The following is a 22,987-nucleotide window of genomic DNA, read 5'->3' on the forward strand; positions in this document are numbered from 1 at the left end:
CTTTAGCAGGAAAAAGAGAATAAACTTTGGTCTGATACAGACCTGGGTTTAAATCTTGGCTGTGCTGTTTACTGTAATAACTATGTGGCCTGAAGTAAGTCACTTCACCTCTTTCCTGTTATCTTTCTTATTTATAAAATTAGAATAATAGTACTGGCCTTGCAGGATTTGTGAGGATTAGAGATAATATATGTAAGGTACTTGGCACATAATTGTTGCTTAATAAATGAAGCTATTTTTATTATTATGTCTACTATGTGTCAGGTACAATGCTAGGACTATTGAGATATAGAGAATAAAATACATTTCCTACCTTCCAGGACTCCTAGAGGGTCTTAGTAAGATCTGGTCATAAATGAAAGTGAGGAAAATGTCTAGACCACACTGACCCCTACTCAGTATGTACAAATGTCTCTCTTCCCTTACCCATTTATGCCTAGTGTTCCATTATTGGAATGCTAAGCTTGTGGAAGTTTTTTATGTCCTACTGCTCAAGGTCATTGCCATGGTCTGATTTTTTACAAAATTTTGCAAACTCCAATATAAATGGGTTAATTCTATCCTTATCACACTAACTCAACAAATCTATTATAGAAAGTACTCAAATCCAACCAAGCTGCGTTAAGCAGATATTTGAGTTTCTATTCTTTGCCAGGTACCATACTAAGTACTAGGGATACAAAGGTAAAATAAAACAGGCATGGTCCTTCTCCTCACAGAGCTTATAGTCAATATGGGACATTAAAAGTACAGTGTACTATGATTACGCAAATACATGGTACTCTGATAGGGGATATCCAACCCAGACTTAGGATGTCGGAAGAGGCTTCCTGGAGCACACCTGAGCTGAGGAATGAAGGGGCAGGACTTAACTGTAGTCAGAAGGAAAACAAATGCAAAGCCTCAAGTCAAGAAAGAGTTGAGGGAAGTTCTTGATGACTAGAACATAAACTGCAAAGGGAGAATAGTGGGTTGTCCTGCTAAATCTGATGTTAAATTTAACTCTTCCAAGCCATTCCTTTTCTCCATGATCTGCTTAGCCAAAGCACTCCTCAAATTGAAATACCCTAGCTTGGCTGTGATGAATACATTTTAAACAATCCTGCCAACTCCATTTTGCCCACCCTGAGCTATGTAGGGCATTCTGTTCTGAGAGCTTGTGGTCTGAGACACCTGGCATCTTTGTAAACGATTTTCTGAGAAACAGATCCCACTGGCCTATACATCCTGTACTTGTAATCGTGCAACTGCTTATCCCACATCCTGAGTAAAAAACAACTTTAAGCAGAACTTTTTTGTTAAGCACCACCCCCCTTCCCTTAACTTGCTCCTTCTACTTCTGTAATGATCTGCTTACTGCCCCCTGACCCAAAACTGGTATAAAAATGTTGACTGCCCTTTGTTCTGGGCCGAGAGGTTTGAGCTCCAGCTGACTGTCGAACACCAGCATTAAAAGTGGACTCTCAACAAACTCAGAGCGTGGCACTTCTGTTTAAACTCCCTCGGGTATAACAAAGTATGTTTAGGTTGTATTACTTTCATTTTGGCAGAACCCTCCTTCATATGTCACCCCAGTGGGTAAGAATTACTTGACCCCCAGTCTGGGGAATACAGCTTCAAGTGTTTGTAAAATCAAAGACTTTTCCAAATTGAAAGGGATCTTTGTTTTTTCTTTTTTGATTCAGGACTTCACTTTGTTTCCCAGGCTGCAGTACAGTAGTGGGATTATGGCTCACTGCAGCCGTGAACTCCTGGGCTCAAGCAGTCCTCCCACCTCAGCCTCCCAAGTAGCTGGGACTACAAGCATGTACCACCACACCCCATAATTTTTTTATTTTTTTAGAGATGGGGTCATGCCATGTTGCCCAGACTGGTCTCAAACTTGTGACCTTAAGCAGCCCTTCCTCCTCGACCTCCTAAAGTGCTGGGATTACACACATGAGCCACCATGCTCAACTAAAGGGGATCTTGAATCTGGTTCAATACTTCTCATTATATGTGTGTGACTGAAACTCAGGGAGTTAGAGGAATGTATTTTCCAAAGCCATACCTAGATTTACTATTCTGGCACACTGCTCCTTTGTCCTACCCTAGGTTGGCTAGCTCACTTGTATTTTCAGTGGATACTTACCAAGTTTTTCATGTGGGAAGATGTTATGCCAGGTATGGAGAGTGTAGAGAACATAGTTTAATACCTTTCTCATCTTTTAGCTGGGTTCCATTCTAAAGGACAATAAGCTGTCCAAACAAATGTTATGCAATATGTGATGAATTTAGTGTCACCATGAGTGTGCCCAAGGAACTGTGGGAACTTCAGTTACTCCTCTGGAAAATTTTCATTCCTTGATTCATTTAGCAGTTTATAAAGCTATAGTCGTATCAATATTTGGTAGATCCAGCCTTTGATTTCACTATGCAGAATGGAGCCTATATAAAATAGAAATTCATGAAGTGAAGAGGCCTGTCTATCCTCAGCTTCTTCATGTCAGAAACAAGGAATAAATAGTAAAGAGTATGAGAATGAAGGTCATTGCATGGTAGCTTGTCTGATAAAAAGGGAATCTTCTCAGTCATTAAAGGTACCCCCTTACCATATAGAGAAGAGCCTGAGCCCAGGCTCATTTTGCACCCTGAACTGGTCTCCTGGGGTCTATTTGTCTTTCCTTTTTGTGTCATTTTGTTCTTAATTAAATATAGTACATATGTAGAAAATTTTGAAAATACAGAGAAGTACCAATAGGAAAATGCAAATCTCTCATAATTCTATCATTGTAAGACATATTGCCCTGAGAAAAATCACTGAGACATGATTGCCTAGGAAAAATAAGTTCTTAAGTTTAGTAATGTTTTCAAATTGCTTATATCAAGAGGACCAGCTAGGCAGAGTGGCTCACATGTATAATCCCAACACTTTGGGAGCCTGATGCAGGGGGATCACTTGAGGCTGGGGGTTCAGGACCACCTGGGCAACATAGTAAGACCGCATCTCAACAAAAAACTAAATTAAAAATTAGCTGGGCATGGTGGTGTATGCCTGTAGTTCTAGCTACTTGGGAGGCTGAAGAGAAAGGATTGCTTGAATTTAGGAGTTCATGGCTGCAGTGAACTATGATCATGCTACTTCACTGCAACCTGGACAACAGAGTGAGGCCTCATCTCTTAAAAAAAAAAAAAAAGAGAGAGAGAGAGAGAGAAAATGAAGTGCACACCTGCCAGCTTTTTCCCACCATACGGAAAGGGAATTCCTAAGAGGGGAGGCAGACTTTGGTTTCCAGTCTCTCTCAACTTCATTATCTGTCTTCTCTGATGGCTTTGGGATCACTGAACTTCTGCATCCCCTGAATCAGCTTCTCTGTGTGCAGCCTCTAATCTCAGTGGCAAGACATGCCTAGCCACATTGCCCAGCTCTTCTCTTTCCCCTACAGATGAGGAGAGGGTGATTGGCTTTGCCTCGGTGGACCTCTCCCCACTTCTTTCTGGCTTCCAGTTTGTCTGTGGCTGGTACAACATCACAGACTTCAGTGGAGAGTGCCAGGGGCAGATAAAAGTTGCTATCTCACCTTTGGAGAGTTTGATGCACTTCAAAGAAGAAAAGCAAGCAAGGCGTGGAGTGGACACATCAGGATCATTGGTATGTATAGAGATTCACATTCCTAACCAGTAAGGATTGTGCTCACCTATAAGAAGATCCTTTACTCATGTTTGGCACTTTCCAGCTTATAGAATACATCATATACTCTTTGTGTCCCATAACAGCTTCCTGACCTTTTAGGGTGATGAAAATGTTCTGGAATTAGATAGTAATGATGGTTACACAACTTTAAATATACTGAAAACCAGTGAATTGAACTTTTTAAAAGGGTGAATTGTATAATACATTAATTATATCTCAATTTTCAAATAAAACAAGGTTAATTGTCATATAGAATCTGAAACTGTATCAATTGACTTGTTTTTCAACTCTGTTACATTGACATCATTAGTCTTTCATTTAAAAAAATAATTGAAAGAATGGGAAGAGGGAAGTTGATCATGGTAAGCATAGACAACTCTTTCAAGATGTTTAACTGTAAAAGAAGAATTTTCCAGATTGACAAAAATATGGGAGCTCTATCAAGGCAAAGACTATGTTTTTTGTTCAACTCTCTGTCTCTCGTGTCTGGCCCAGGGTATGGCACAGAGTGGTCATCAATAAATACTGAATGAAAGCATGCATAAGAAAACAGAGTTCATTGGTCCCCTTATAGGAATGTCTTTTCTTCAGCCCAATCCTGGTAGTCTTAAGAAATTTCACAGCCAGATTATCCTCATATGTAAGGTAAATGTAAAATGATGTCCATCCAGGCTTTTACAGTGTATTCATAGCTGGAGGAACAATAGCATAAACAGATAAAGCAACTGAAAAGCAATCTGATAGCATAGTCTGTAAAATGGGGATAATAATACTTGTCTCATAAGATTATAATTGAGAAAATATATGTAAATTATTTAGCACAGTGTTTAACACAAAGTATTCAGTAAATGCACACAATAAATTTTACAAATTTATTTATATGCTGCTTTGTTCTAAATGGGCTTATGGAGACAAGTGTACCATTTTTCTTGTTGTGTTTACAGATCCCAGGATACAGTCCCTTTTCCTTCCCTGCCTCTGATATGTATGCTGCATTATCCAGTCACATGGCAAGGCAGACCCTAGACCAACTTACTCACATCTCCTCAAAGGAGCTTGATTTCTCCTCCCCTGAGAGGTGAGTAAATTCTTGACGATGAAAAGAAATGGGGTTAAAAAGTGGAAGTGTGTGAACTAGCTTATTTTTCTCTTTCCTTTATTAGTAGAAGAAACAAGGCAGAGTAAGAGCTTTGTTGATCTTCTTTCACAACTCCAAAAACCCCAAGATCCTATGAAAATAAAGTTTTTATAAGATAGGAGCTGGAATTTGTACCACTATCAAAAAGGTCACTTTAGTACAAAGGACAAATTTCTGATACCCTCAAAGGCCTTTAACCTTTATCCCTAAACTCAGTCATCAACTGTATGAGAAATACATCTTCTTTCCCCTCCCAAAACTATGTCCCAGTTGATTTTACAAAACAACTGGTCTATCCTTTTCACTAAGCCAGCCTTGAATATGCTTATAGCTCTCAGGGCTAGAACATGTCCCATCCTGTACAAGGACAGGGTCTAAGAGTAAGGTTGCTGCTTTCCACTCCACCTCCTTACAGGCCCTAGTATCATTTGGCACCCCACTGCCTACACCAGAGTCTTTCCTGTGTCTTTCTCTCCAGCTCAGGGAAAGGGCAGGGAATCTTCCTCTACAGCAGCCGTTCCTACAAGAGTAGATACTGAGCAGACCCTGTATTCCAAGAAAGGCACTAATAGCATGTAACCACTCTAAGGCCCAATTCAGGACTACATAGTTTTCTACTTGCTTACCACATAAAGAGATCTTCCAAGTGTCACTTTGACAATAGCCGATCAGTGAGACACATGGGTAGGATGAGGGTATCTCTGGTGCCCACTCTTCAGTAATTTTAAAAGCTAAAAGTTTAATGGTTTGCCTTTTGTTCACATAAAGATGTCCCTGTTACCACTTCAGAAGGGCCACATCAAAGTCTCATATTATATACAGACAGTTGTTTAAGGCTAGGCTATAATTTCCTCTCTAACCATCTTGCCAGAGATCCAGCTCTTCCTGACCCTGCCTTACTCAAGGGACAGGGTGGAGAAGTGGGCTCTGAGATCAGACAGATCTGGAATCCTATCCTAGCTTTACCACTTACTAGGTGCTTTAGCTTTCTAATTTGTTAAATGAAAATAATATATACCTCAAGGGCTGTTATGAAGAGTAAATGAGAATAAAAATAACTCACATTAATATGTACTTTATGTACATTAGCCCAGTGGGTTTTCACGGCAGCCTTAAGAGAGAGGTTTTATTACTAATAATACATGTGAAATGCCTGGAACAACAGTTTCCAAACTTTCTGATCTTTGTGCTGTATTTGTAATAACCAAAAACTGTAAACAACTCAGATGTCCATCGACAAAGAGGTGAAAAATAACCAAATTGTGGTGTATCCATATAATGAAATACACTACTCAAAAATAAGAAGAAGTGCATTATTGATAGACAACAAAATGAATATCAAAATAATTATGCTAAGGAAGAGAAGCTAGATGAAAAAGAGTACATTGTGTCAGCCATGGTGACTCAGGCCTATAATCTCAGTGCTTTACGAGTCTGAAGTGGGAGGATTGCTTAAGGCCAGGAGTTCAAAATGATTCTGGACAACACAGTGAGACCCCATCTCCACAGAAAAATTAAAAATTTTCTGGGTGTGGTGACACCTGCCTGTAGTCCAGGCTACTTGTGAGGTTGAGGCAGGAGGCTCACTTAAGCCCAGGTATTAAGGGGGCAGTGAGCTAAAATTGCACTCCAGCCTGTGTGACAGAGTGAGAACCTGTCTCTTAAAAAAATGTAAAAGTACATTGTGTATGATTCCATTTATATAAAATCCTAGAAAATGCATGCTAACCTATAATGACAGAAAGCAATTCAAGGGATGCCTAGGGACAAGGCAGGATGAATAAGGAGGAAAGGAGGAAGGAATTGCAAAAGACAAGAAGAAACTTTTGGAGGTGGTAGATAATATTCATTATTTGTGGTATTGGTTTCCTTGGGTATATACATGTGTTAAAATTCATCAAATTGTATTCTTTAAATATGTAAAGTTTATTTTATCTCAGTTACACATTGATAAAGCAGTGGTTCTCAAACATTTTCACTTTAAAACCCTTTTAGACTATTAAAAATTATTGATGACCCAAACAGGTTTATGCAAGTTATATCTATCAATTTTTACCATATTATAAATTGAAACAAACTTTTAAAACATAATTTTCAAAATCAATTGTATTTCTGTGTACCAACAATGAATAACCAAAAATGAAATTGAGGCTGGCTGTGGTCACTCATGCTATAATCCTAGCACTTTGAGAGGCCAAGGTGAGAGGATCACTTGAGCTCAGGAGTTTGAGACCAGCCTGGGCAACAAAGTGGGGACTCTATCTCTACAAAAAAATCAAAAGAATTAGCCAGGCATAGTGGTGCACACCTGCAGTCTCAGCTACTCAGGAGACTGAGACAGGAGAATTGCTTGAGCCTAGGAGGTCCAGGCTATAGAGAGCCATGTTTGTGCCACTGTACTTCAGCCTAGGTGGCAGAGTAAGACTCTCTGCAAAAAAAAGAAACTTGAAAAGGATCTAAATAAAATGAAAGACATCCATATTTATGGATTAGAAGACTTAATATTGTTATGATGGCCATATTCTCTGCATTGATCTACAGATTCAACACAATCCCTATGAAAATTCCTTCTGGCTTTGTGGAAATGGACAAGCTGAACTTAAAATTAATATGGAAATTCAAGGCACACAGAATAGGCAAAACAACCTTGAAAAAGGTACAGAGTCCCTAATTCCAAAGCTTACTACAATGCTACTATAAACAAAACAGTACAAGGTACAAGGATAGAAATATAAATCCATGGAATTGAATTGATAATCTCAAAATAAACCCATGTGTCTGTGGTAAACTAATTTTCAACAAGGATACCAAGACTAATGAAGAAAGAATAGTCTCTTCTATAAATGGTACTAGAACAACTGGATATTCACATGCAAGTGATTGAAGTTGGACCCCTTCCTCACACCATACACAAAAATTAACTTCAACTTCAAATTGGTCATATATGTAAATGTAAGAACTAAAACTGTAAAACTCTTCCTAGGAAACAGAGAAGTAAATCTTGATGAGCTTGGATTAGACAATAATTCCTTAGGAAATGACACCCAAAGCACAAGCAACAAAAGAAAAAAAACTGGGCTGGGCACAGTGGCTCACGCCTGTAATCCCAGCCCTTTAGGAGGCTGAAGTGGGCAGATCATGAGGTCAGGAGATCAAGACCATCCTGGCTAACATGGTGGAACCCCATCTATACTAAAAATACAAAAAATTAGCCAGATGTGGTGGCACGCACCTGTATTCCCAGCTACTTAGGAGGCTGAGGCAGGAGAATTGCTTGAACCTGGGAGGCAGAGCTTGCAGTGAGCCAGGATCACACCACTGCACTCCAACCTGGGCAACAGAGTGAGACCCTGTCTCAAAAAAAAAAAAAAAAAAAAAAAAAATAGGTTTATCAAAATTAAAAATGCCATTTAAAAAAAAAATCACATCCTTTGCAACAATGTGGTTGCAGCTGGAGGCCATTATAAGCTAATTAACACAGGAACAGAAAACCAAATACTGCATGTTCTCCCTAAAAGTAGTAGCTAAGCATTGGGTACTCATGGACATAAAGATAGCAACAAGAGAAACTAGGGACTACTAGAGGGAGGAGAAAGGGAGGAGGACAAAAGTTGAAAAACTGTTGGATAATATGCTTAATACCTGGGTGATGGGATCATTCATATCCCAAACCTCAGCATCCTTCTATACCCCCTGGATCTAAAATACAAATTGAACTTATAAAAATAAATATTTAAAACTAGGAATTTTCACACTACAAGTGATACCATCAAGAAAGTGAAAAGACAACCCACAGAATGGGAGAAAATATTTGCAAGTTGTAGATCTCATATCTAGAGCATATAAAGGGAACCAGGTGCAGTGGTTCATACCTGTAATCCTAGCACTTGGGGAGGCTGAGGTGGGAGGATCGCTTCACCTCAGGAGATCAAGTCCACCTTATTTTTTATAGGGATGGGCAACATGGTGAGAGCCCATCTCCACAAAAAGATTTTAAAAACTAGTCCAACGTGGTGGTGTGCATCTGTGGTCTTAGCTACTCAGGAGGCTGAGTTGGGAGAATCACTTGAGCCCAGGAAGTTGGGGCTGCATTGAACCATGATCACACCACTGCACTCCAGTCTGGGAGACAAAGTGAGACCCTGCCTCAAAATAATATATAGAGTATATAAAGAACTCTTACAACTCAATAATAAAAAGCAAATAACTCCTTTTAAAAATGGGCAAAGGATCTGAATAGACATTTCTTTAAAAAAAAAATACAAATAGCCAATAATCACAGTAAAAGATGCAAATCAAAACCACAATGAAGTACCACTTCACATGCACATGACTATATTTTTTAAAAAAGTTATCTCAAGCCTTTGTGGATAAATTGGAACCCTTATACATTGCTGGTGGGATTGTAAAATGCTGCAGATGCACTGAAAAATAATCTAGCAGTTTCTTAAAAGGTTAAACATGGATTAACCATATGACCCAGTAATTCTTCTGTGCCCAAAAGAAATGAAAACATATGTCCACATAGAAACTTGTACCCTTAATGTTTGTAGCAGCGTTATTCCTAATAACCAAAAAGTAGAGACAACTCATGCCCATCAACTGAGGAGTAGATAAACAAAATGTGGTATATCCAACAGAATATTATTCAGCTGTAAAAAAGTATGAAGGACTGATACATACATGCATGTTATACTACAGGTGAAGCTTGAAAACGGCCTGCTAAATGAAAGAAGCCAGTCATAAAAAAAACACATACTGTATGTCCATTATATGAAATATCTAGAATGGGCAAACCTATGGAGGCAGAAAATAAATTAGTAGTTGCCTAGGGCTGGGAAATGTGGAATGATTCCTAATGAGTATGAGGTTGTTTTACAAATTGTAAAAATATTCTAAACTGATTCTGGTAACAGGTAACTCTGAGTATAATAAAAACCATTGAATAATATACTTTAAATAGGTGAATTGTATGGCATATGAATTATATCTCAATAAAGGTGTGAATTTAGAAAAGATTGTTGGATTCACATTCTTGAATACCATGCTCAGGAATTTGAGATTTGTCTAAAAGCCAAAGCTAGAAAGGAATGGTGGTGATTACATGGCGTAATATGTGTTGAATGCTTATAACAGGGTTTGGCATATGATAAGGACTCCAAATATATTGTTGTTCTTGTTGTTATTACTTCAGGCTTTTGGGTTTTGGGTTTTTGTTGTTGTTTTTTAAGACAGAGTCTCACTGTGTCACTCATGCTGGAGTGCAGTGGTGTGATTTCAGCTTACTCTACCTCCCAGGTTCAAGTGATTCTCCTGCCTCGGCCTCTAGAGTAACTGGGATTACAAGAACTCACCACCACACCCAGCTAATTTTTGTATTTTTAATAGAGACAGGGTTTCGCCATATTGGCCAGGCTGGTCTCAAACTTCTGGTCTCAAGTGAACCACTCATCTTGGCCTGCCAAAGTGCTGGGATTATAGGCATGAGCCACCACCCTCAGGCAGATTTATGTTTTAGAAAAATCACTCTGCTTGTTGTGAAGAAAGAATTAAAAGCAGGTAGGCAAGATTGAAGACAAGATTATTTTGGAGACATTTATAATCCAGGCAAGAGATGATAAGGCTAGAACTGTGGTAGTGGGATAGATTCGCAGTTCCATTTCAGAATAGTGATTTGTTTATTGTCACACTAGGAGTGTTCTCATTGATTGGTAATTTATTTTGCTCCCTTTTTCTTTTTTGACAGAAGTGGTACCACAAGAAGCCAAGCATCACGCCATGAAGAGCATGTGCAGAACATTCGCCGATTTCATGAATCCCTGCATCAGGGAGAGGCACTCTTGCCATGTGATGACAAACTGACCACATCACCCTTGTCCTCCCAAACCTCCATTCTGACTTCTCTCAGGTGAGGCTCTGCTGAGATGGGATGCAGGAAACCGTAGAGAACAAGGTGAATGAGAAATGGCAATGTACATTACTGCTTTTCGATCACCTGCCACCCACGTAGGAACTTTAGTAGAGGGCTCTTTTGCATGTTAGTATCAGGTTGGACCCTGGAGCCTCATGGGATTTCTCATAGATGAATCTGTATTAGCTTGGGACTGTCCATTCCTTCAGGGGCTCTGTTACTGATCCACCTGTAAATGCAAGAGCTTCAGGTTGTTCACCAAAACGTAATAATAACCACATCTCACAACCTCTCGCCCTCTTCAGAACTTACAAAGCTTCATCCTGCCCACTGTCTTTATACTCACAACCATGACTTCTTCCAGACCAGCCTCTCTCCTGTTAACTCTTTTCTGTTCCTTTCTTAGTTTAGTTAGCATCTGAGCCAGAGAATCACTGTGAGAATTGAAAGGGCCATGATTGATGAGCTAAATCAGCCCCTAGCTCATCTAATGAAAAGTGTGGTACAGTGGGAAGGACACAGCCTCAAAGTCAGATAGACCTGACCTTCAATCTTTGCTCTGCCCATCTGAGTGGAGGAGATAGCCATGTTGCCAAATAATTATAATGCAGGGTAGTAAAAGCTGCAGTTTTCCTGGCCAAAAGTAGAGAGGGGAATGCCTAACATTCTGGATTGATCCTAGAAAGATTTAAAGAAGTCACATTTGAACTGGTCTTTGAGGGGCATTCTGTATGGAAAGAACTTATGCCAAGGCTCAGGGGCAAGTCAAGTTTGGGGAAATGCCAGCGGTGCATACAGGAAAAAGCTGAGCATAAGATGGAAGGAGCAGGATGAGTTTTTTTGTTTTTTTGTTGTTGTTGTTTTTGTTTTTGTTTTTGTTTTTTTGAGACGGAGTTTCACTCTTGTTATCCAGGCTGGAGTTCAATGGCACAATCTTGGCTCACCGCAACCTTCGTCTCCTGGGTTCAAGCAATTCTCCTGCCTCAGCCTCCCGAGTAGCTGGGACTACAGGCGTGCACCACCATGCCCAGCTAAATTTTTGTATTTTTAGTAGAGACGGAGTTTCACCATGTTGACCAGGATGGTCTTGATCTCTTGACCTCATGATCCACCCGCCTTGGCCTCCCAAAGTGCTGGGATTACAGGCTTGAGCCACCACGCCCAGCAGGATGAGTTTTATAAGAGTCAGATCATGAAGGTCCTTGAATGTCAGACTAAGAGCTTGACACTTAGAACAGTTATTCTTAAGTGAAAAGTGTTGGGGGAAGGTAAGGAGGAGAGTATGTAAAGTTTAAGGAAAAAAGTGTTTAAAAGATTTTGTGTTAGTGTGTTATATAGATGAAAGCTTCCTATGCTACCCAGGCTTGTCTCGAACACCTGGCCTCGCCTCCTTATTCACCAGGACAACAGGCCTGAGCCACCGTGGCTCCCAGCTTGTTTTGTTGGTTGGTTGGTTGGTTGGTTGATTGATTGATTGATTGATTGAGACAGAGTCTTGCACTGTTACTCGGGCTGGAGTGCAGTGATGTAATCTCAGCCCACTGCAACCTCTGCCTTCCAGGTTCAAGTGATTCCCCTGCCTCAGCCTCCCAAGTAGCTGGGATGACAGGCGCCCACAACCACACCCAGCTAAGTTACTGTATTTAGTAGAGATGGGGGTCACAAGTACTTAGTATCACAGGTGTTTAGTGTCTATGTTGTGTTGATTGTACCAAGCACATTGAGTATACTAAGGAAAGAGAGAAGTTTGAGATATATCTTCTGTTCCGACATGCTCGTGGCCTACTTAGGGAAACTGAACTAACATATAATGAAACAAGGGAAAATCTAAGAAAAGGTTTGATGTATGAAATGATGAGAGTGAACAAGTTTAAGGGACAGCTGGTCCAGTGATTTGGGATAATGGCCTTTGGAAAGAAGAAATGTAAGCTGCAACCTTAAAAGTTGAATGGAATAGAAACAGAGCAGGGAGTTGCTTGAACTTGGGTTCCAGTATCAGCAGAAGTATGAGGAACAAATGGACCCAGCTGAAACAGAGCCCATCTGTTGTAGAAAAAGTATAAGACTTGGAGTCCCAAATTCTGAGTAGCTACATTCTGCTCCTTGCTCTGGACAAGTCACTTAAGTTCTCTGAACCTCAAGTTCCTTATTTATAATTACTGCTCTTATATGGTTAGCTGAAAATTAAACAAGATAATATGTTTAAAAGCATAAATACAAAATCCTATGCAAGTGAAGGTTGGTGTGATTTCTTATTGGAGAGTGTTGAGAATGTGGCCCTATTAAGGCTTTTAAACAGATTTTTTAAATCACTTATTTATGTCCTTTTATCCATGCAACATTCTTTTGTGCCAAGCACTATGCTGGGTGCAGTAGACATAAAGGAATTGGCACAGAGCTCACTGTACATCAGGGGAAATAGATGTGAAATAAATGAGTGAAGTGATAGAAGAGTGCAGAAACAACTGGAGCATGAAAGAGGAGCCCCTAAACTAATTTAGAGTCAGGGAAGGCTTTTTAGAAGTCACTTGCCTGAAAGATCAGGATTGGTTATGAGGTAGCAAAGCCCAGAGTAGGACTCTATTCTGTCAAAGTAAAGAGAAATAAAGACTGGAAAGATGGTCAAGAATGGTTCCTTTCTGAGGAAGTGGCATTTTTGCTGGACATCAGAAGTGGAATCACATTAGACAGACAAAAGGGAGAGAAAGTTGTCCCCAGCAGCAGGATTGCAGTCAGAGAAGTGAAGAATGAGTTAGTGGATTGGAGAGAGAGGGCCTTAGTATATTAGTAGACCAGGTGAGAGGTGTTAAGGCTTTGGCTCAAGTGGTAGTGTCCAGGAGACATAAAAGATGTTCATAATCTCTGTGAATGACCCTTTGTCTTCTCTCCTTTTTGTTGATAGGAAGAATCTGAGTGAGCTTGATCAGATCCAGCGGTACTTCAGCCAGAAGCTTACGAAGCCTTTCCTACCCCTCAGCCCTCAGACTCATATAGCCATCTCACAGCACCAGGAGAGCTGTAGGGACCATCCTGGTCCAGGAGCCAGCAGCCTAGACCCTGGGAGCCAGTGCATCCTGGAGAAATCCAGTAACCTGGTGTTGCAAGTCAGCTCCTTAATCACGGGTATGACTTAGATCCTTTCTTACCAAGATGTTACAGTCACTGGGTGCCAATTCAAAAAGCATTTAAATGTTTTCCTTCAGATAAGCACTTATGACAAATAGAGCCCAACTGTTTTCACCCTCTTCCCTTTGTTTTCTTTTTTAAAACCATCTTGCTTTTGAAAATGAGGGACATAATAGTATGGCACAGCAACATGGGACAATGGAAGGAACATTGAACTGACCCAGGTCCTTGAGGGACTTCTGGTACAGACTCAGGGTCTGACTCTGAACATGTCATTTCCCTTCTTGGGCTTCAGTTTCCCCAGCCAAGAAAAGAGTGGGGTAGATTCGATGAGTGGTTTCTTAATAGCAGTTCTTAAACTTGTGCCACTCTGAGAAAATGATCAACAACAAAGATATTTAAAATTCTAATTCACAGAGCCCAGAAGTCTGCACTTTTACCAATCACCCTCGATGATTCTGGATGTTAGTGGTTCATAGTCCAACCTTTGAAAAACCCCTTTAAAGCAGTGGTTCTCACTTTAGCTGCATATTGGAATTATTGAGGGACTTTTAAAAAACCCCATGCCCAGGCTGTACTATAGGTCAACAGAATCTCTGAGGTGGAACCCAGGCATCAGTATTATTTCTAACTCCCCAGGTAATTCTAGTGTGTAGACAAGACTGAGACTGCTCTAGAGCAACTATTGGCCAACCTGCCTGAGCATAAGAATCACCCAGGGCACTTGCAGTGAGATACAGATTCCTGGGTCTTATTCCATCCTACTCAATCAGGATCCAGGGTTACAACCTAGAAATCTTTATCAGGCAAGCTTCAGGGAACACTGTGAAATCAACTGGATCAGCATCTTTAGCCCTCACTTGTTTTTCGCTCAAGCACAATGCATAGATTCTACACAGAGATGAAGAGATTCAATTTTCTTTGTCTAAAGGGAAGGAAAAACACCATGATTGATACTAAGTACAAACCTTCTTTCTATCCTCTTCTTCCAGATACCAAACCTGTTGGTATCCATAGCCCCAGGTAAATACTCTGTGTTTGACTTCCACTTGCTTGGATATTTTCAGTCAAGTGTTTATTGAGCACCATCTGTGCTAGGCACTATTCTTTGTTCCAGGAGGATGAAGTGGTAGACATGGCAGGTATTATCTCTCCCTTCATCAAGCTTATATTCTATAGTCAGCCAAAGAAAAATCCTCCCAGAACGAAAATATGAGAGCAAAACAGATGGAGGCTTGTTTGGAGTAGAGGTGGAAACAAATAGGGGAATCTTTCTAAAGGGGTATATTAAAAGAAGAGAGAAAAGAGAAATGTGGCCGGGCATAGTGGCTTACACCTGTAATCCGGCACTTTGGGAGGCCGAGGCGGGTGGATCACTTGAGGTCAGAAGTTCGAAACCAGCCTGGCCAACATGGTAAAACCCCATCTCTACTAAAAATACAAAAATTAGCCAGGTGTGGTGATAGATGCCTGTAGTCTCAGTTACTTGGGAGGCAGAAACACAAGAATCGCTTAAACCCAGGGGGCAGCAGTTGCAGTGAGCCAAGATCACTCCACTGGACTACAGGCTGGGTGACAGAGTGAGACATGAGACTCCATTTCAAAAAAAAAAAAAAAAAAAAAAAAAAGAAAAGAATTGAAGCTGTGGGGTCTTGAAGCCAAACTTGGGTGTTTAATGTTTATCCTGGAAGAAATGGGAAGTTCTCAGCAAGTAGACGGCAGAATGAGAAATGGTTTTCACAGGGAGAATGAATTTGAAAAGGGAAAGATGATTAGATCAGAAAAACCATTCACAAAAAAATGCAAAAGCCTGCCCCGCCTCTATTATGCCTCAGTATGCTTTTTTTTTTTTTTTTTTTTTTTTTTTAACAAAGCCATCAGGCAAATGGATATGAGTGAAACTTGAGAGAGAGAATTACTTAGTGGGTTTTTTTTAAGCCAGAGCTATATGCTAGGTCCTCTGCTGGGCCCTAGAGATATAACATAAGTCAGACATACGGTTTCTGTCCTGAGAAGCTCACAGTGTGATGGGGTAAACATACAGTTACACTTACACAGTAGCATATGTTCTTCCTTATAGAACAAAGCCATAAACCAAGTCCATTTAACTCATGCACCTGGGAAGGCTTCCTGGAGGAGATGCAATAGAACAAGGCCTTGCAGGCTGGGAAGGTTTATAAAAAGCAAGGAGACTGCTCTGAGACAAAAAACATGTTCAGGCCAAAGGATTGGGATCAACTAAATATGCTTCCCGGTGCCTATTCCTGTTTACAGGTAGTAATGTTCCAATTCCATGTATCTACTCATTCCTTTGAGGCTTGAAAATCATCAATGTATAATATTAAACGGCCAGCACCTCCTGTAGAATGAGCCCCCTGTTAGGTGCTGTGAGGGAGATGTGACTCCTATTCCCCAGGAATCAAATTTGCCTTCAGTTCCTAATTTTATCCTCTCAAATAATCTTGCAAACATGTATCATTTACTAGGTTTATTTATTAATTTATTCACTCCCATTCCATTCCAAAAACAATTTGAGTTGACTAGTAGCTTCTGTTTATTAAGAGCTTATATATTCACCACACAGTGTATGCCCATTTCTCTCATGTATTCTCTACGGTAACCTTGTGACGTGGGTGGTGTTGATTACACTTTACAGATTAACAGGCTCCAAGAGGATAGTTTGCTTGTGATCACAAAGTTAACAAGTGACAACAGATTTGAACCCAAGATTGACCGGCTCCAAAGCCTATGCTCTTTCCAACATACCCTGCTGCTTACATTTTCTCTGTAAATCTTCCCTGCCTTATCATGTGGGTGATAGATATTTCCTTGCTTTTGTTTTCCAAGTAAAATAGGTAGTTTTAATAACTGTCATCAAATAAGTAAATAAGTGGATTCTCATTTTGATTTTTAATATAGGTAGTTACTGAAGTAACTGGAAGCATGAACATGCCCACCAGGACTCCCAGCTCCCAAGGATTCCTGAGCATGAGCAGATAGTCTCTGAAAGCATTTCCACAGATGTATCCACAACTATAGATTAGATTCTGGTCCTCTGATATTAGAATAAAGTACTAAAAGTTGTACCGCCTTGAATATAGTCTCACTGACTCTTGGGTGAACTAATTTTCTTTATGGTTTGTTCAAAGTCTGATTGCCAGAGTGCTTCTGAAGCTAGAGGCCAGTGTGGGAAATTTGGGTGGTCTGTGGCCCTACCTTGTAATAAGAGTGTTATCTGTTGCTGTTCAGATCTGCAGACTATCACCAGGGATTCCCAAGCAGCTTTGAGTTCTCACCGAGCCAGGAGTAGAAGCAACAAGGCCACCACCCTCCCAGATGCTCAGTACACAGAGGCACTGCAAGAACGATGCACAACGCCAGATGAGCCATTGGCAAGAGCTCCAGATAAGGGCACAGATTCCCCACCACCCCCTGCTCTCAAAGAGACTTCATATGGAGGAATACTCCATGAGTCCCTGAGCCATACAGTACCCATTACAAAGATGCAGATCAGTGAGGACACTGAGGCAGGCCCAGCCTACAGTGATGAGGACTATGAAGAAGACATCATTGAGCCCAGGACCTTAAATGAGATTACCACAGTGACAGACAAAACTAGCCCTTGGTCTAGTTTCATATCAGACACAAGTGAGGTCATCAGCCCTCAGCCTAATGAGGTACAGAGGGAAGGCCCCTCTTGTCCTTCTCCGGGGCCTTTCTGCAGAGAGGAACGTACAGTCAAAAATAGCTTTGTTTCCAGCCCGGAAAGGGCTGTCAACTCCCACCTGCCTAGGCAGGGTTCTCCTAGCCAAAGTCTTGTTGCTTGTGAGGATGAGGCCTCTAAGGCCAAGGTTGGTGGAGAGTCTGCCTCAGCTAACCCTCAACCCCTCCCATGCCTCATACTCCCAGGAGCCCAACAGAGCAGCACGTTTGTTGGATGGAGCTCACCACAGGTAGATCAGAACAAGGAGCCCGAGTCAGAGGCCCCAGCTGAGAATGAACCTGCCACCAGTGAACTCAGCGACTCTGCTGATAGCTTCAAGAAGTTGCCAGTAAACCTAGCCGCCCAGAGCAGAAGGGAAAACCATAAGGGACCACCCATCAACTCCTCTGACATCAGGCAGAGGCAGATGACAACTGGATCAGAGACGTCCACAAAGCGGGGCCTCCTACTGTATCCTTTGGCATTTGCCACAAATGTTTTGGATGCTGGTGCTTAGACTAGCCTAGTGTGAGTGTGAGCAAGTGGCCACCCTCGTGGAATGCATTGGGGGGTGTGGGAAGACCGTTCCTTCAGAAGACCCCACCTGCACGACAGGTGCTGCAATTTTACCATTAACGCCAGCCCCTGGAAACGGAATGCCTTGAACTGGGTTTAGCACATTCATTAACCTAGCCTACCTTGATTTATTCAATTCATCTGTTGCGTATTTTTCCACCTGAAGGCAAGGCTTGGGATCTAAGGAATGAGACTGTTTATCTCAGTTGAAAGAGAAGCAGAGGGTCTAGAGAAAGAGGGAAGATCACTGCCATTGAGCACATTATGTTAATTTTTCATTCAGTCATCACAAGTCTTTTAGGTAGGTATCATCTCTATTTTGCTCAGTTACTGTGAGTTGCCTACATTTTTTTTTTTAAGAGACAAGGTTTGTTCTCTCACCCAGGCTGGAGTGCAGTGGCATTATCATACATGACTGGAGCCTCAGATTTGTGTGTGCTCAAGCGATCCTCCCACCTCAGCCTTGCAAGTAGCTAGAACTACAGGTATGCACCACCACACCCAGCTAAGTTTTTTTTTAAGAGTTGGGGTCTTGCTATGTTACCCAGGCTGATCTCAAACTCCTGGCCTCAAGCAATGCTCCTGCCTCATCCTCCCAAAATGCTGCAATTACAGCATTTGAGCCACCGCACCTGGCCAGATTAATTTAAAAAAAAAAACAAAACAAGTGATGGAGCTAAACAGGCACCATGGAGGTAGACTTGCACAAGACCCCAATAAGGTGCTGTTGATAGGAACAGGGGGTACCTGACATTCCCCGCTCCCTCCTTTTAAACACAGACTGGTATGTGCAGTGAAAGGAAACCACTTAGGACCATCCACACCCTTTATACCTGTAGCCTAACCAGCTCATCAGAGCAGCTCACCTGCTATCCTGACAACAAGGAGGAAATATTGCATGGCTGGCAGGTGAAGCAGGCTGCTTTACTAGATTAGAAATCTTCTACCAGAAGTCAGGGAACCTGACTTTGGCCCTTCTAGACCCACAAAATTACTTTTGTGATTATAGACATAAAGTTTATTCTTTCGGAGCCAGTTTCTTCACCTGTAAAATCCCTTAGCCACCAAACTATAAGCTCCCCAGGTCAGGGACCTTGTCTTTTTCTGCTTCCCCGGGACCTGGCACTGCACAGAGAAGGGATCAATTAGATTTAATTGAACTATCACAATTTGACAACATTATTGAGAAAACCAAATGAGTGGAAACTTTTGTACACATCACACACTGTGATTCTTGATGCAGATCAGAGAAAAACGTAGGGGTCGGAGAGTGGGTGGAGGAAAGGATTAAAGCATGCGATAGCTGGAGGCTGACCACTGAAAACAGACCACCTCGTGTGATGTTCTCCCCAGCCTTGCTCATCCTGGATCCTGGCCCCTGTTGTTGCTCCCTTTACAGTCAGTATTAGATGTGCTCAGACTATGGCCAATGGAGGAGCTGCCACATGTTTCTAGACCCTAAGTGCTGCTTTAGCCTAGGCCTTCCTGGCTGTTCTTTCAAAAATAAATAGTGTGAGGCTCTGTGCTGGTTGCCAAGGACAGATTTGAATCAGACCTTACCTCTAGAAGTTCCCATGATGAAATAGGAGACAGTCAAGTAGATAGATACTGAGAGTTTGTTGTTCCAAGTGCTTTGATGAGACGTGGACAGAACGCTAGGGAGCACAAGGAGGGAGCTATCCCAGTAAGAGGGACAAAGAGCCAGACCTGAAAGATGAATAGGCATTGCATAATAGAGACAAGGAAAAGTTCTAGTCAGGACGAACTGTGTGTGCAGAGGTCTAGCCGGGTGAAGGAGGCTGCCTGTGGGCAGTAGTTCACGGTGATGTGACTAGAGTCCAAGGATGAGGGGATGGTGTGAGGTGAGGCAGGGCCTGAATCTTAAAGAACTTTTATGCCTACCTGAGGTACTTGGACTCTATTCTAAAGGAACGAAACTTCACTTTCCTCATCTGTAAAATGGAGGTGATAATAGTACTTATTGGGTTGTTGTGAAAATGAAAATAATCATGTAAACTTTCTAGCACAATACCTGGTATATAAATAGTGCTCACTGTTAAGAGTGTGGTATGGTCAGGTTTATATATGAGAAAAGAAGTCATCCAGTGCCTTGTAGAGGGCAGGTTAGATAAGGGAAGACTAGAAGCAAGGAGGCTAGTTAGGACACTTGGAATAATAATAAGAGATGAAGAAAGTCTGGCCTGAAGTATAGTCTGCTTTATGATGAAGAGGAGGGTAATAGATCTGAGAGGATTAGAGAGAGGGGCAGGTGATTAGACAAAGGAAATAGAAAGTATAACTTAGAGGTTTCTGTCACAAGTTGCCAGGCAGGTGATAACATTTACTGGATAGGAAACAGCACAGAAAGAGACAGGTTTGGGGCCGACCATCTATAATCCCAGCACTCTGGGAGGCCAAGGTGAGCGGATCACCTGAGGTTGGGAGTTCGAGACCAGCCTGACCAACGTGGAGAAACCCCATCTCTACTAAAAATACAAAATTAGCTGGGCATGGTAGCACGTGCCTGTAATCCCAGCTACTCGGGAGGCTGAGGCAGGAGAATTGCCTGAACCTGGGAGGTGGATGTTGCGGTGACCCGAGATCGCACCATTGCACTCCAGCCTGGGAACAAGAGCAAACTCTGTCTCAAAAAAAAAAAAAGGTTTGGGAGATGATGCAGATTGCCATTTGGGGTATGTGCCTGTAGGACATGCAGGAGGAGATGCAGGCCTGGAGTGGAGGGCTGAGCTCAGCCAAAAAGGTAGGCGTCTCTGGGAATTGATGAGGGCAGCAAGAAGAGCCTGGGAAGGGAGAACCAAACACACAGAGACAGACTCAGCCTCTCCAGTGCGCACAGGAGAGGCAGGACAGGGCATGGCCACAAAAGAAGCGAGGGGAGCTGGTCGGGAGGTAGGAGAAGCAGTGGAGGGAGGTGCTGTGGGAGCAGATACTGCAGAATTTCAGGATGTCGTGGTCTGCACTGATGCTGCAGACGAGTCCAGGAGAATGTGGCTGGCATGTATCTGGCTTTAGCGTTAAGGAGGACTTTGCAGTGGTGGGAATGGAAGCCAACCTTCATTAGTCAAAGGAGCTAATGACGAGGACAGTGACAACAGGCAACTTTTTCCCAAAACTGAGGAGATAAGAATAGCTGATATTTATCAAGTGCTCACTATGCCAGACACCATTCTAAGCACTTTACATCTATAAGTTCATTTAACCCTCAAAACAGTAAGTACTAATACACTTTAAAATAAAGAAATTGAGGCATAAAAAGTGAACTTTCTTGAAATTATCCATCTATTAAATGACAACTGAGTGGTAACTAGAAGAGAATGCAAGGTCAGAGGTTTGGTTTTTTTTACCCTAAATGGGAAACTTTAATGTTTTTATGAACTGAGAAAAAGGAACTTAAAAGTTCATGAGGCCAGACATAGTGGCTCATACTGGTAATCCCAGCACTTTGGGAAGCCAAGGTGGGAGGATCACCTGAGGTCAGGAATTCAAGACCAGCCTTCGTAACATGGTGAAACTCCATCTCTTCTAAAAATACAAAAATTAACCAGGCGTGGTGGCATTGCACCTGTAATCCCAGCTACTCTGGAGGCTGAAGTGGAAGAATTACCTGAGCCCAGAAGGTCAAGGCGTCAGTGAGCCGTGATCACACCATTGCATTCCAGCCTGAACAATGGGAGCGAGAGCCTGTTTCAAAAATATATAAAATAAAAGTTAGTGGGAGAAGGTGGCTGTTGGAGCAGGACGCTAAAGCACACATAGGGCAGTGGGCTGGGAAGGAGGCTTCCATGCTTCAGAGCCAGCCCCGACACCTCACAGCAAAGCTCTTCCCCACAGCTCAGCTGGCTGTTTGGCATCCCCAGCAGTTACAGCAGCAACAGCAAATAGATCCTACCTCACCTGGGCCTCAGCAAAAGGCCTGGGGTCAAAGGGTCTTTCCCTTCAGGATCTCCCTTCCTCCCTCACCTCTCTACAGAAAAATTGAGGACTTGAACCAAAGCAAGAAATCATTGCATTTCATTCATTCACAAGTATTTATTGAGTACTTACTGTCTCCCAGGTACTGTGCGAGGTGACAGGAATATGGTTATGAAAAAGATTGCCGGACGTGGTGGCTCACGCCTATAATCCCAGCACTTTAGGAGGCCGAGGCGGGTGGATCACAAGGTCAAGAGATCGAGACCATCCTGGTCAACATGGTGAAACCCCGTCTCTACTAAAAATACAAAAATTAGCTGGGCATGGTGGCGCATGCCTGTAGTCCCAGCTACTTGGGAGGCTGAGGCAGGAGAATTGCTTGAACCCAGGAGGCGGAGGTTGCTGTGAGCCGAGATTGTGCCATTGCACTCCACCCTGGGTAACGAGCAAAACTCCATCTCAAAAAAAAAAAGAAAAAGAAAAAGACAGATCATCTCTGCCTTCTTGGAGTTTACAGTCTAGCATAGAAGAATGGCAATAAAATAGAAAACCTGGCAAGCAAATTGGAGTCAGAACCATACTTAGCTTATTAAAAAATTTGAACATCAAAATCATCCCCTCCTTACCCTTTCAGAGTTCAACTAAACTGAATCAGTGATTTGATTCAACAAATACCTGTGGAGCACCATATTCTCAACACAGCACTGAGTACCTCAAGAGGATATGGAGAAGTATAAAATACAGTACCTGCCTTCTAGGGCTCACATCCAAACTGGACTAGCTGTGCTGGCCCCTGACATGAGGACATGTCTGGTCATGGACAGCCCCTGATGCAGAGCTCACATTTCTGGATGTGAGCAGAGAACAACCAGGCAACCAGGTCTTCCTTCAGTGCAGGGCACCTAAATACAACTTAAGGCGCTACCC

General features: G+C 42.0%; 1 protein-coding gene across 8 annotated transcripts in view; it reads left to right on the forward strand.

The window, feature by feature from the left end:
* The window catches only part of C2CD3 (C2 domain containing 3 centriole elongation regulator), a 161,352-nt gene that overhangs the window by 121,172 nt on the left and 17,193 nt on the right, over positions 1 to 22,987 (forward strand). For 5 of the 8 annotated variants that reach the window (XM_039471508.2, XM_074400938.1, XM_039471509.2 and 2 more), the window contains 5 exons: positions 3,426 to 3,631; positions 4,618 to 4,751; positions 10,558 to 10,719; positions 13,625 to 13,845; positions 17,098 to 18,022. In XM_039471508.2, the coding sequence (XP_039327442.1) occupies positions 3,426 to 3,631; positions 4,618 to 4,751; positions 10,558 to 10,719; positions 13,625 to 13,845; positions 17,098 to 18,022 (1,648 nt within the window). The other 3 variants (XM_074400942.1, XM_074400940.1, XM_074400943.1) reach the window with 3 other exon arrangements.

Source organism: Saimiri boliviensis, chromosome 6, assembly GCF_048565385.1.
Source record: "Saimiri boliviensis isolate mSaiBol1 chromosome 6, mSaiBol1.pri, whole genome shotgun sequence".
NCBI lineage: Eukaryota > Metazoa > Chordata > Mammalia > Primates > Cebidae > Saimiri > Saimiri boliviensis.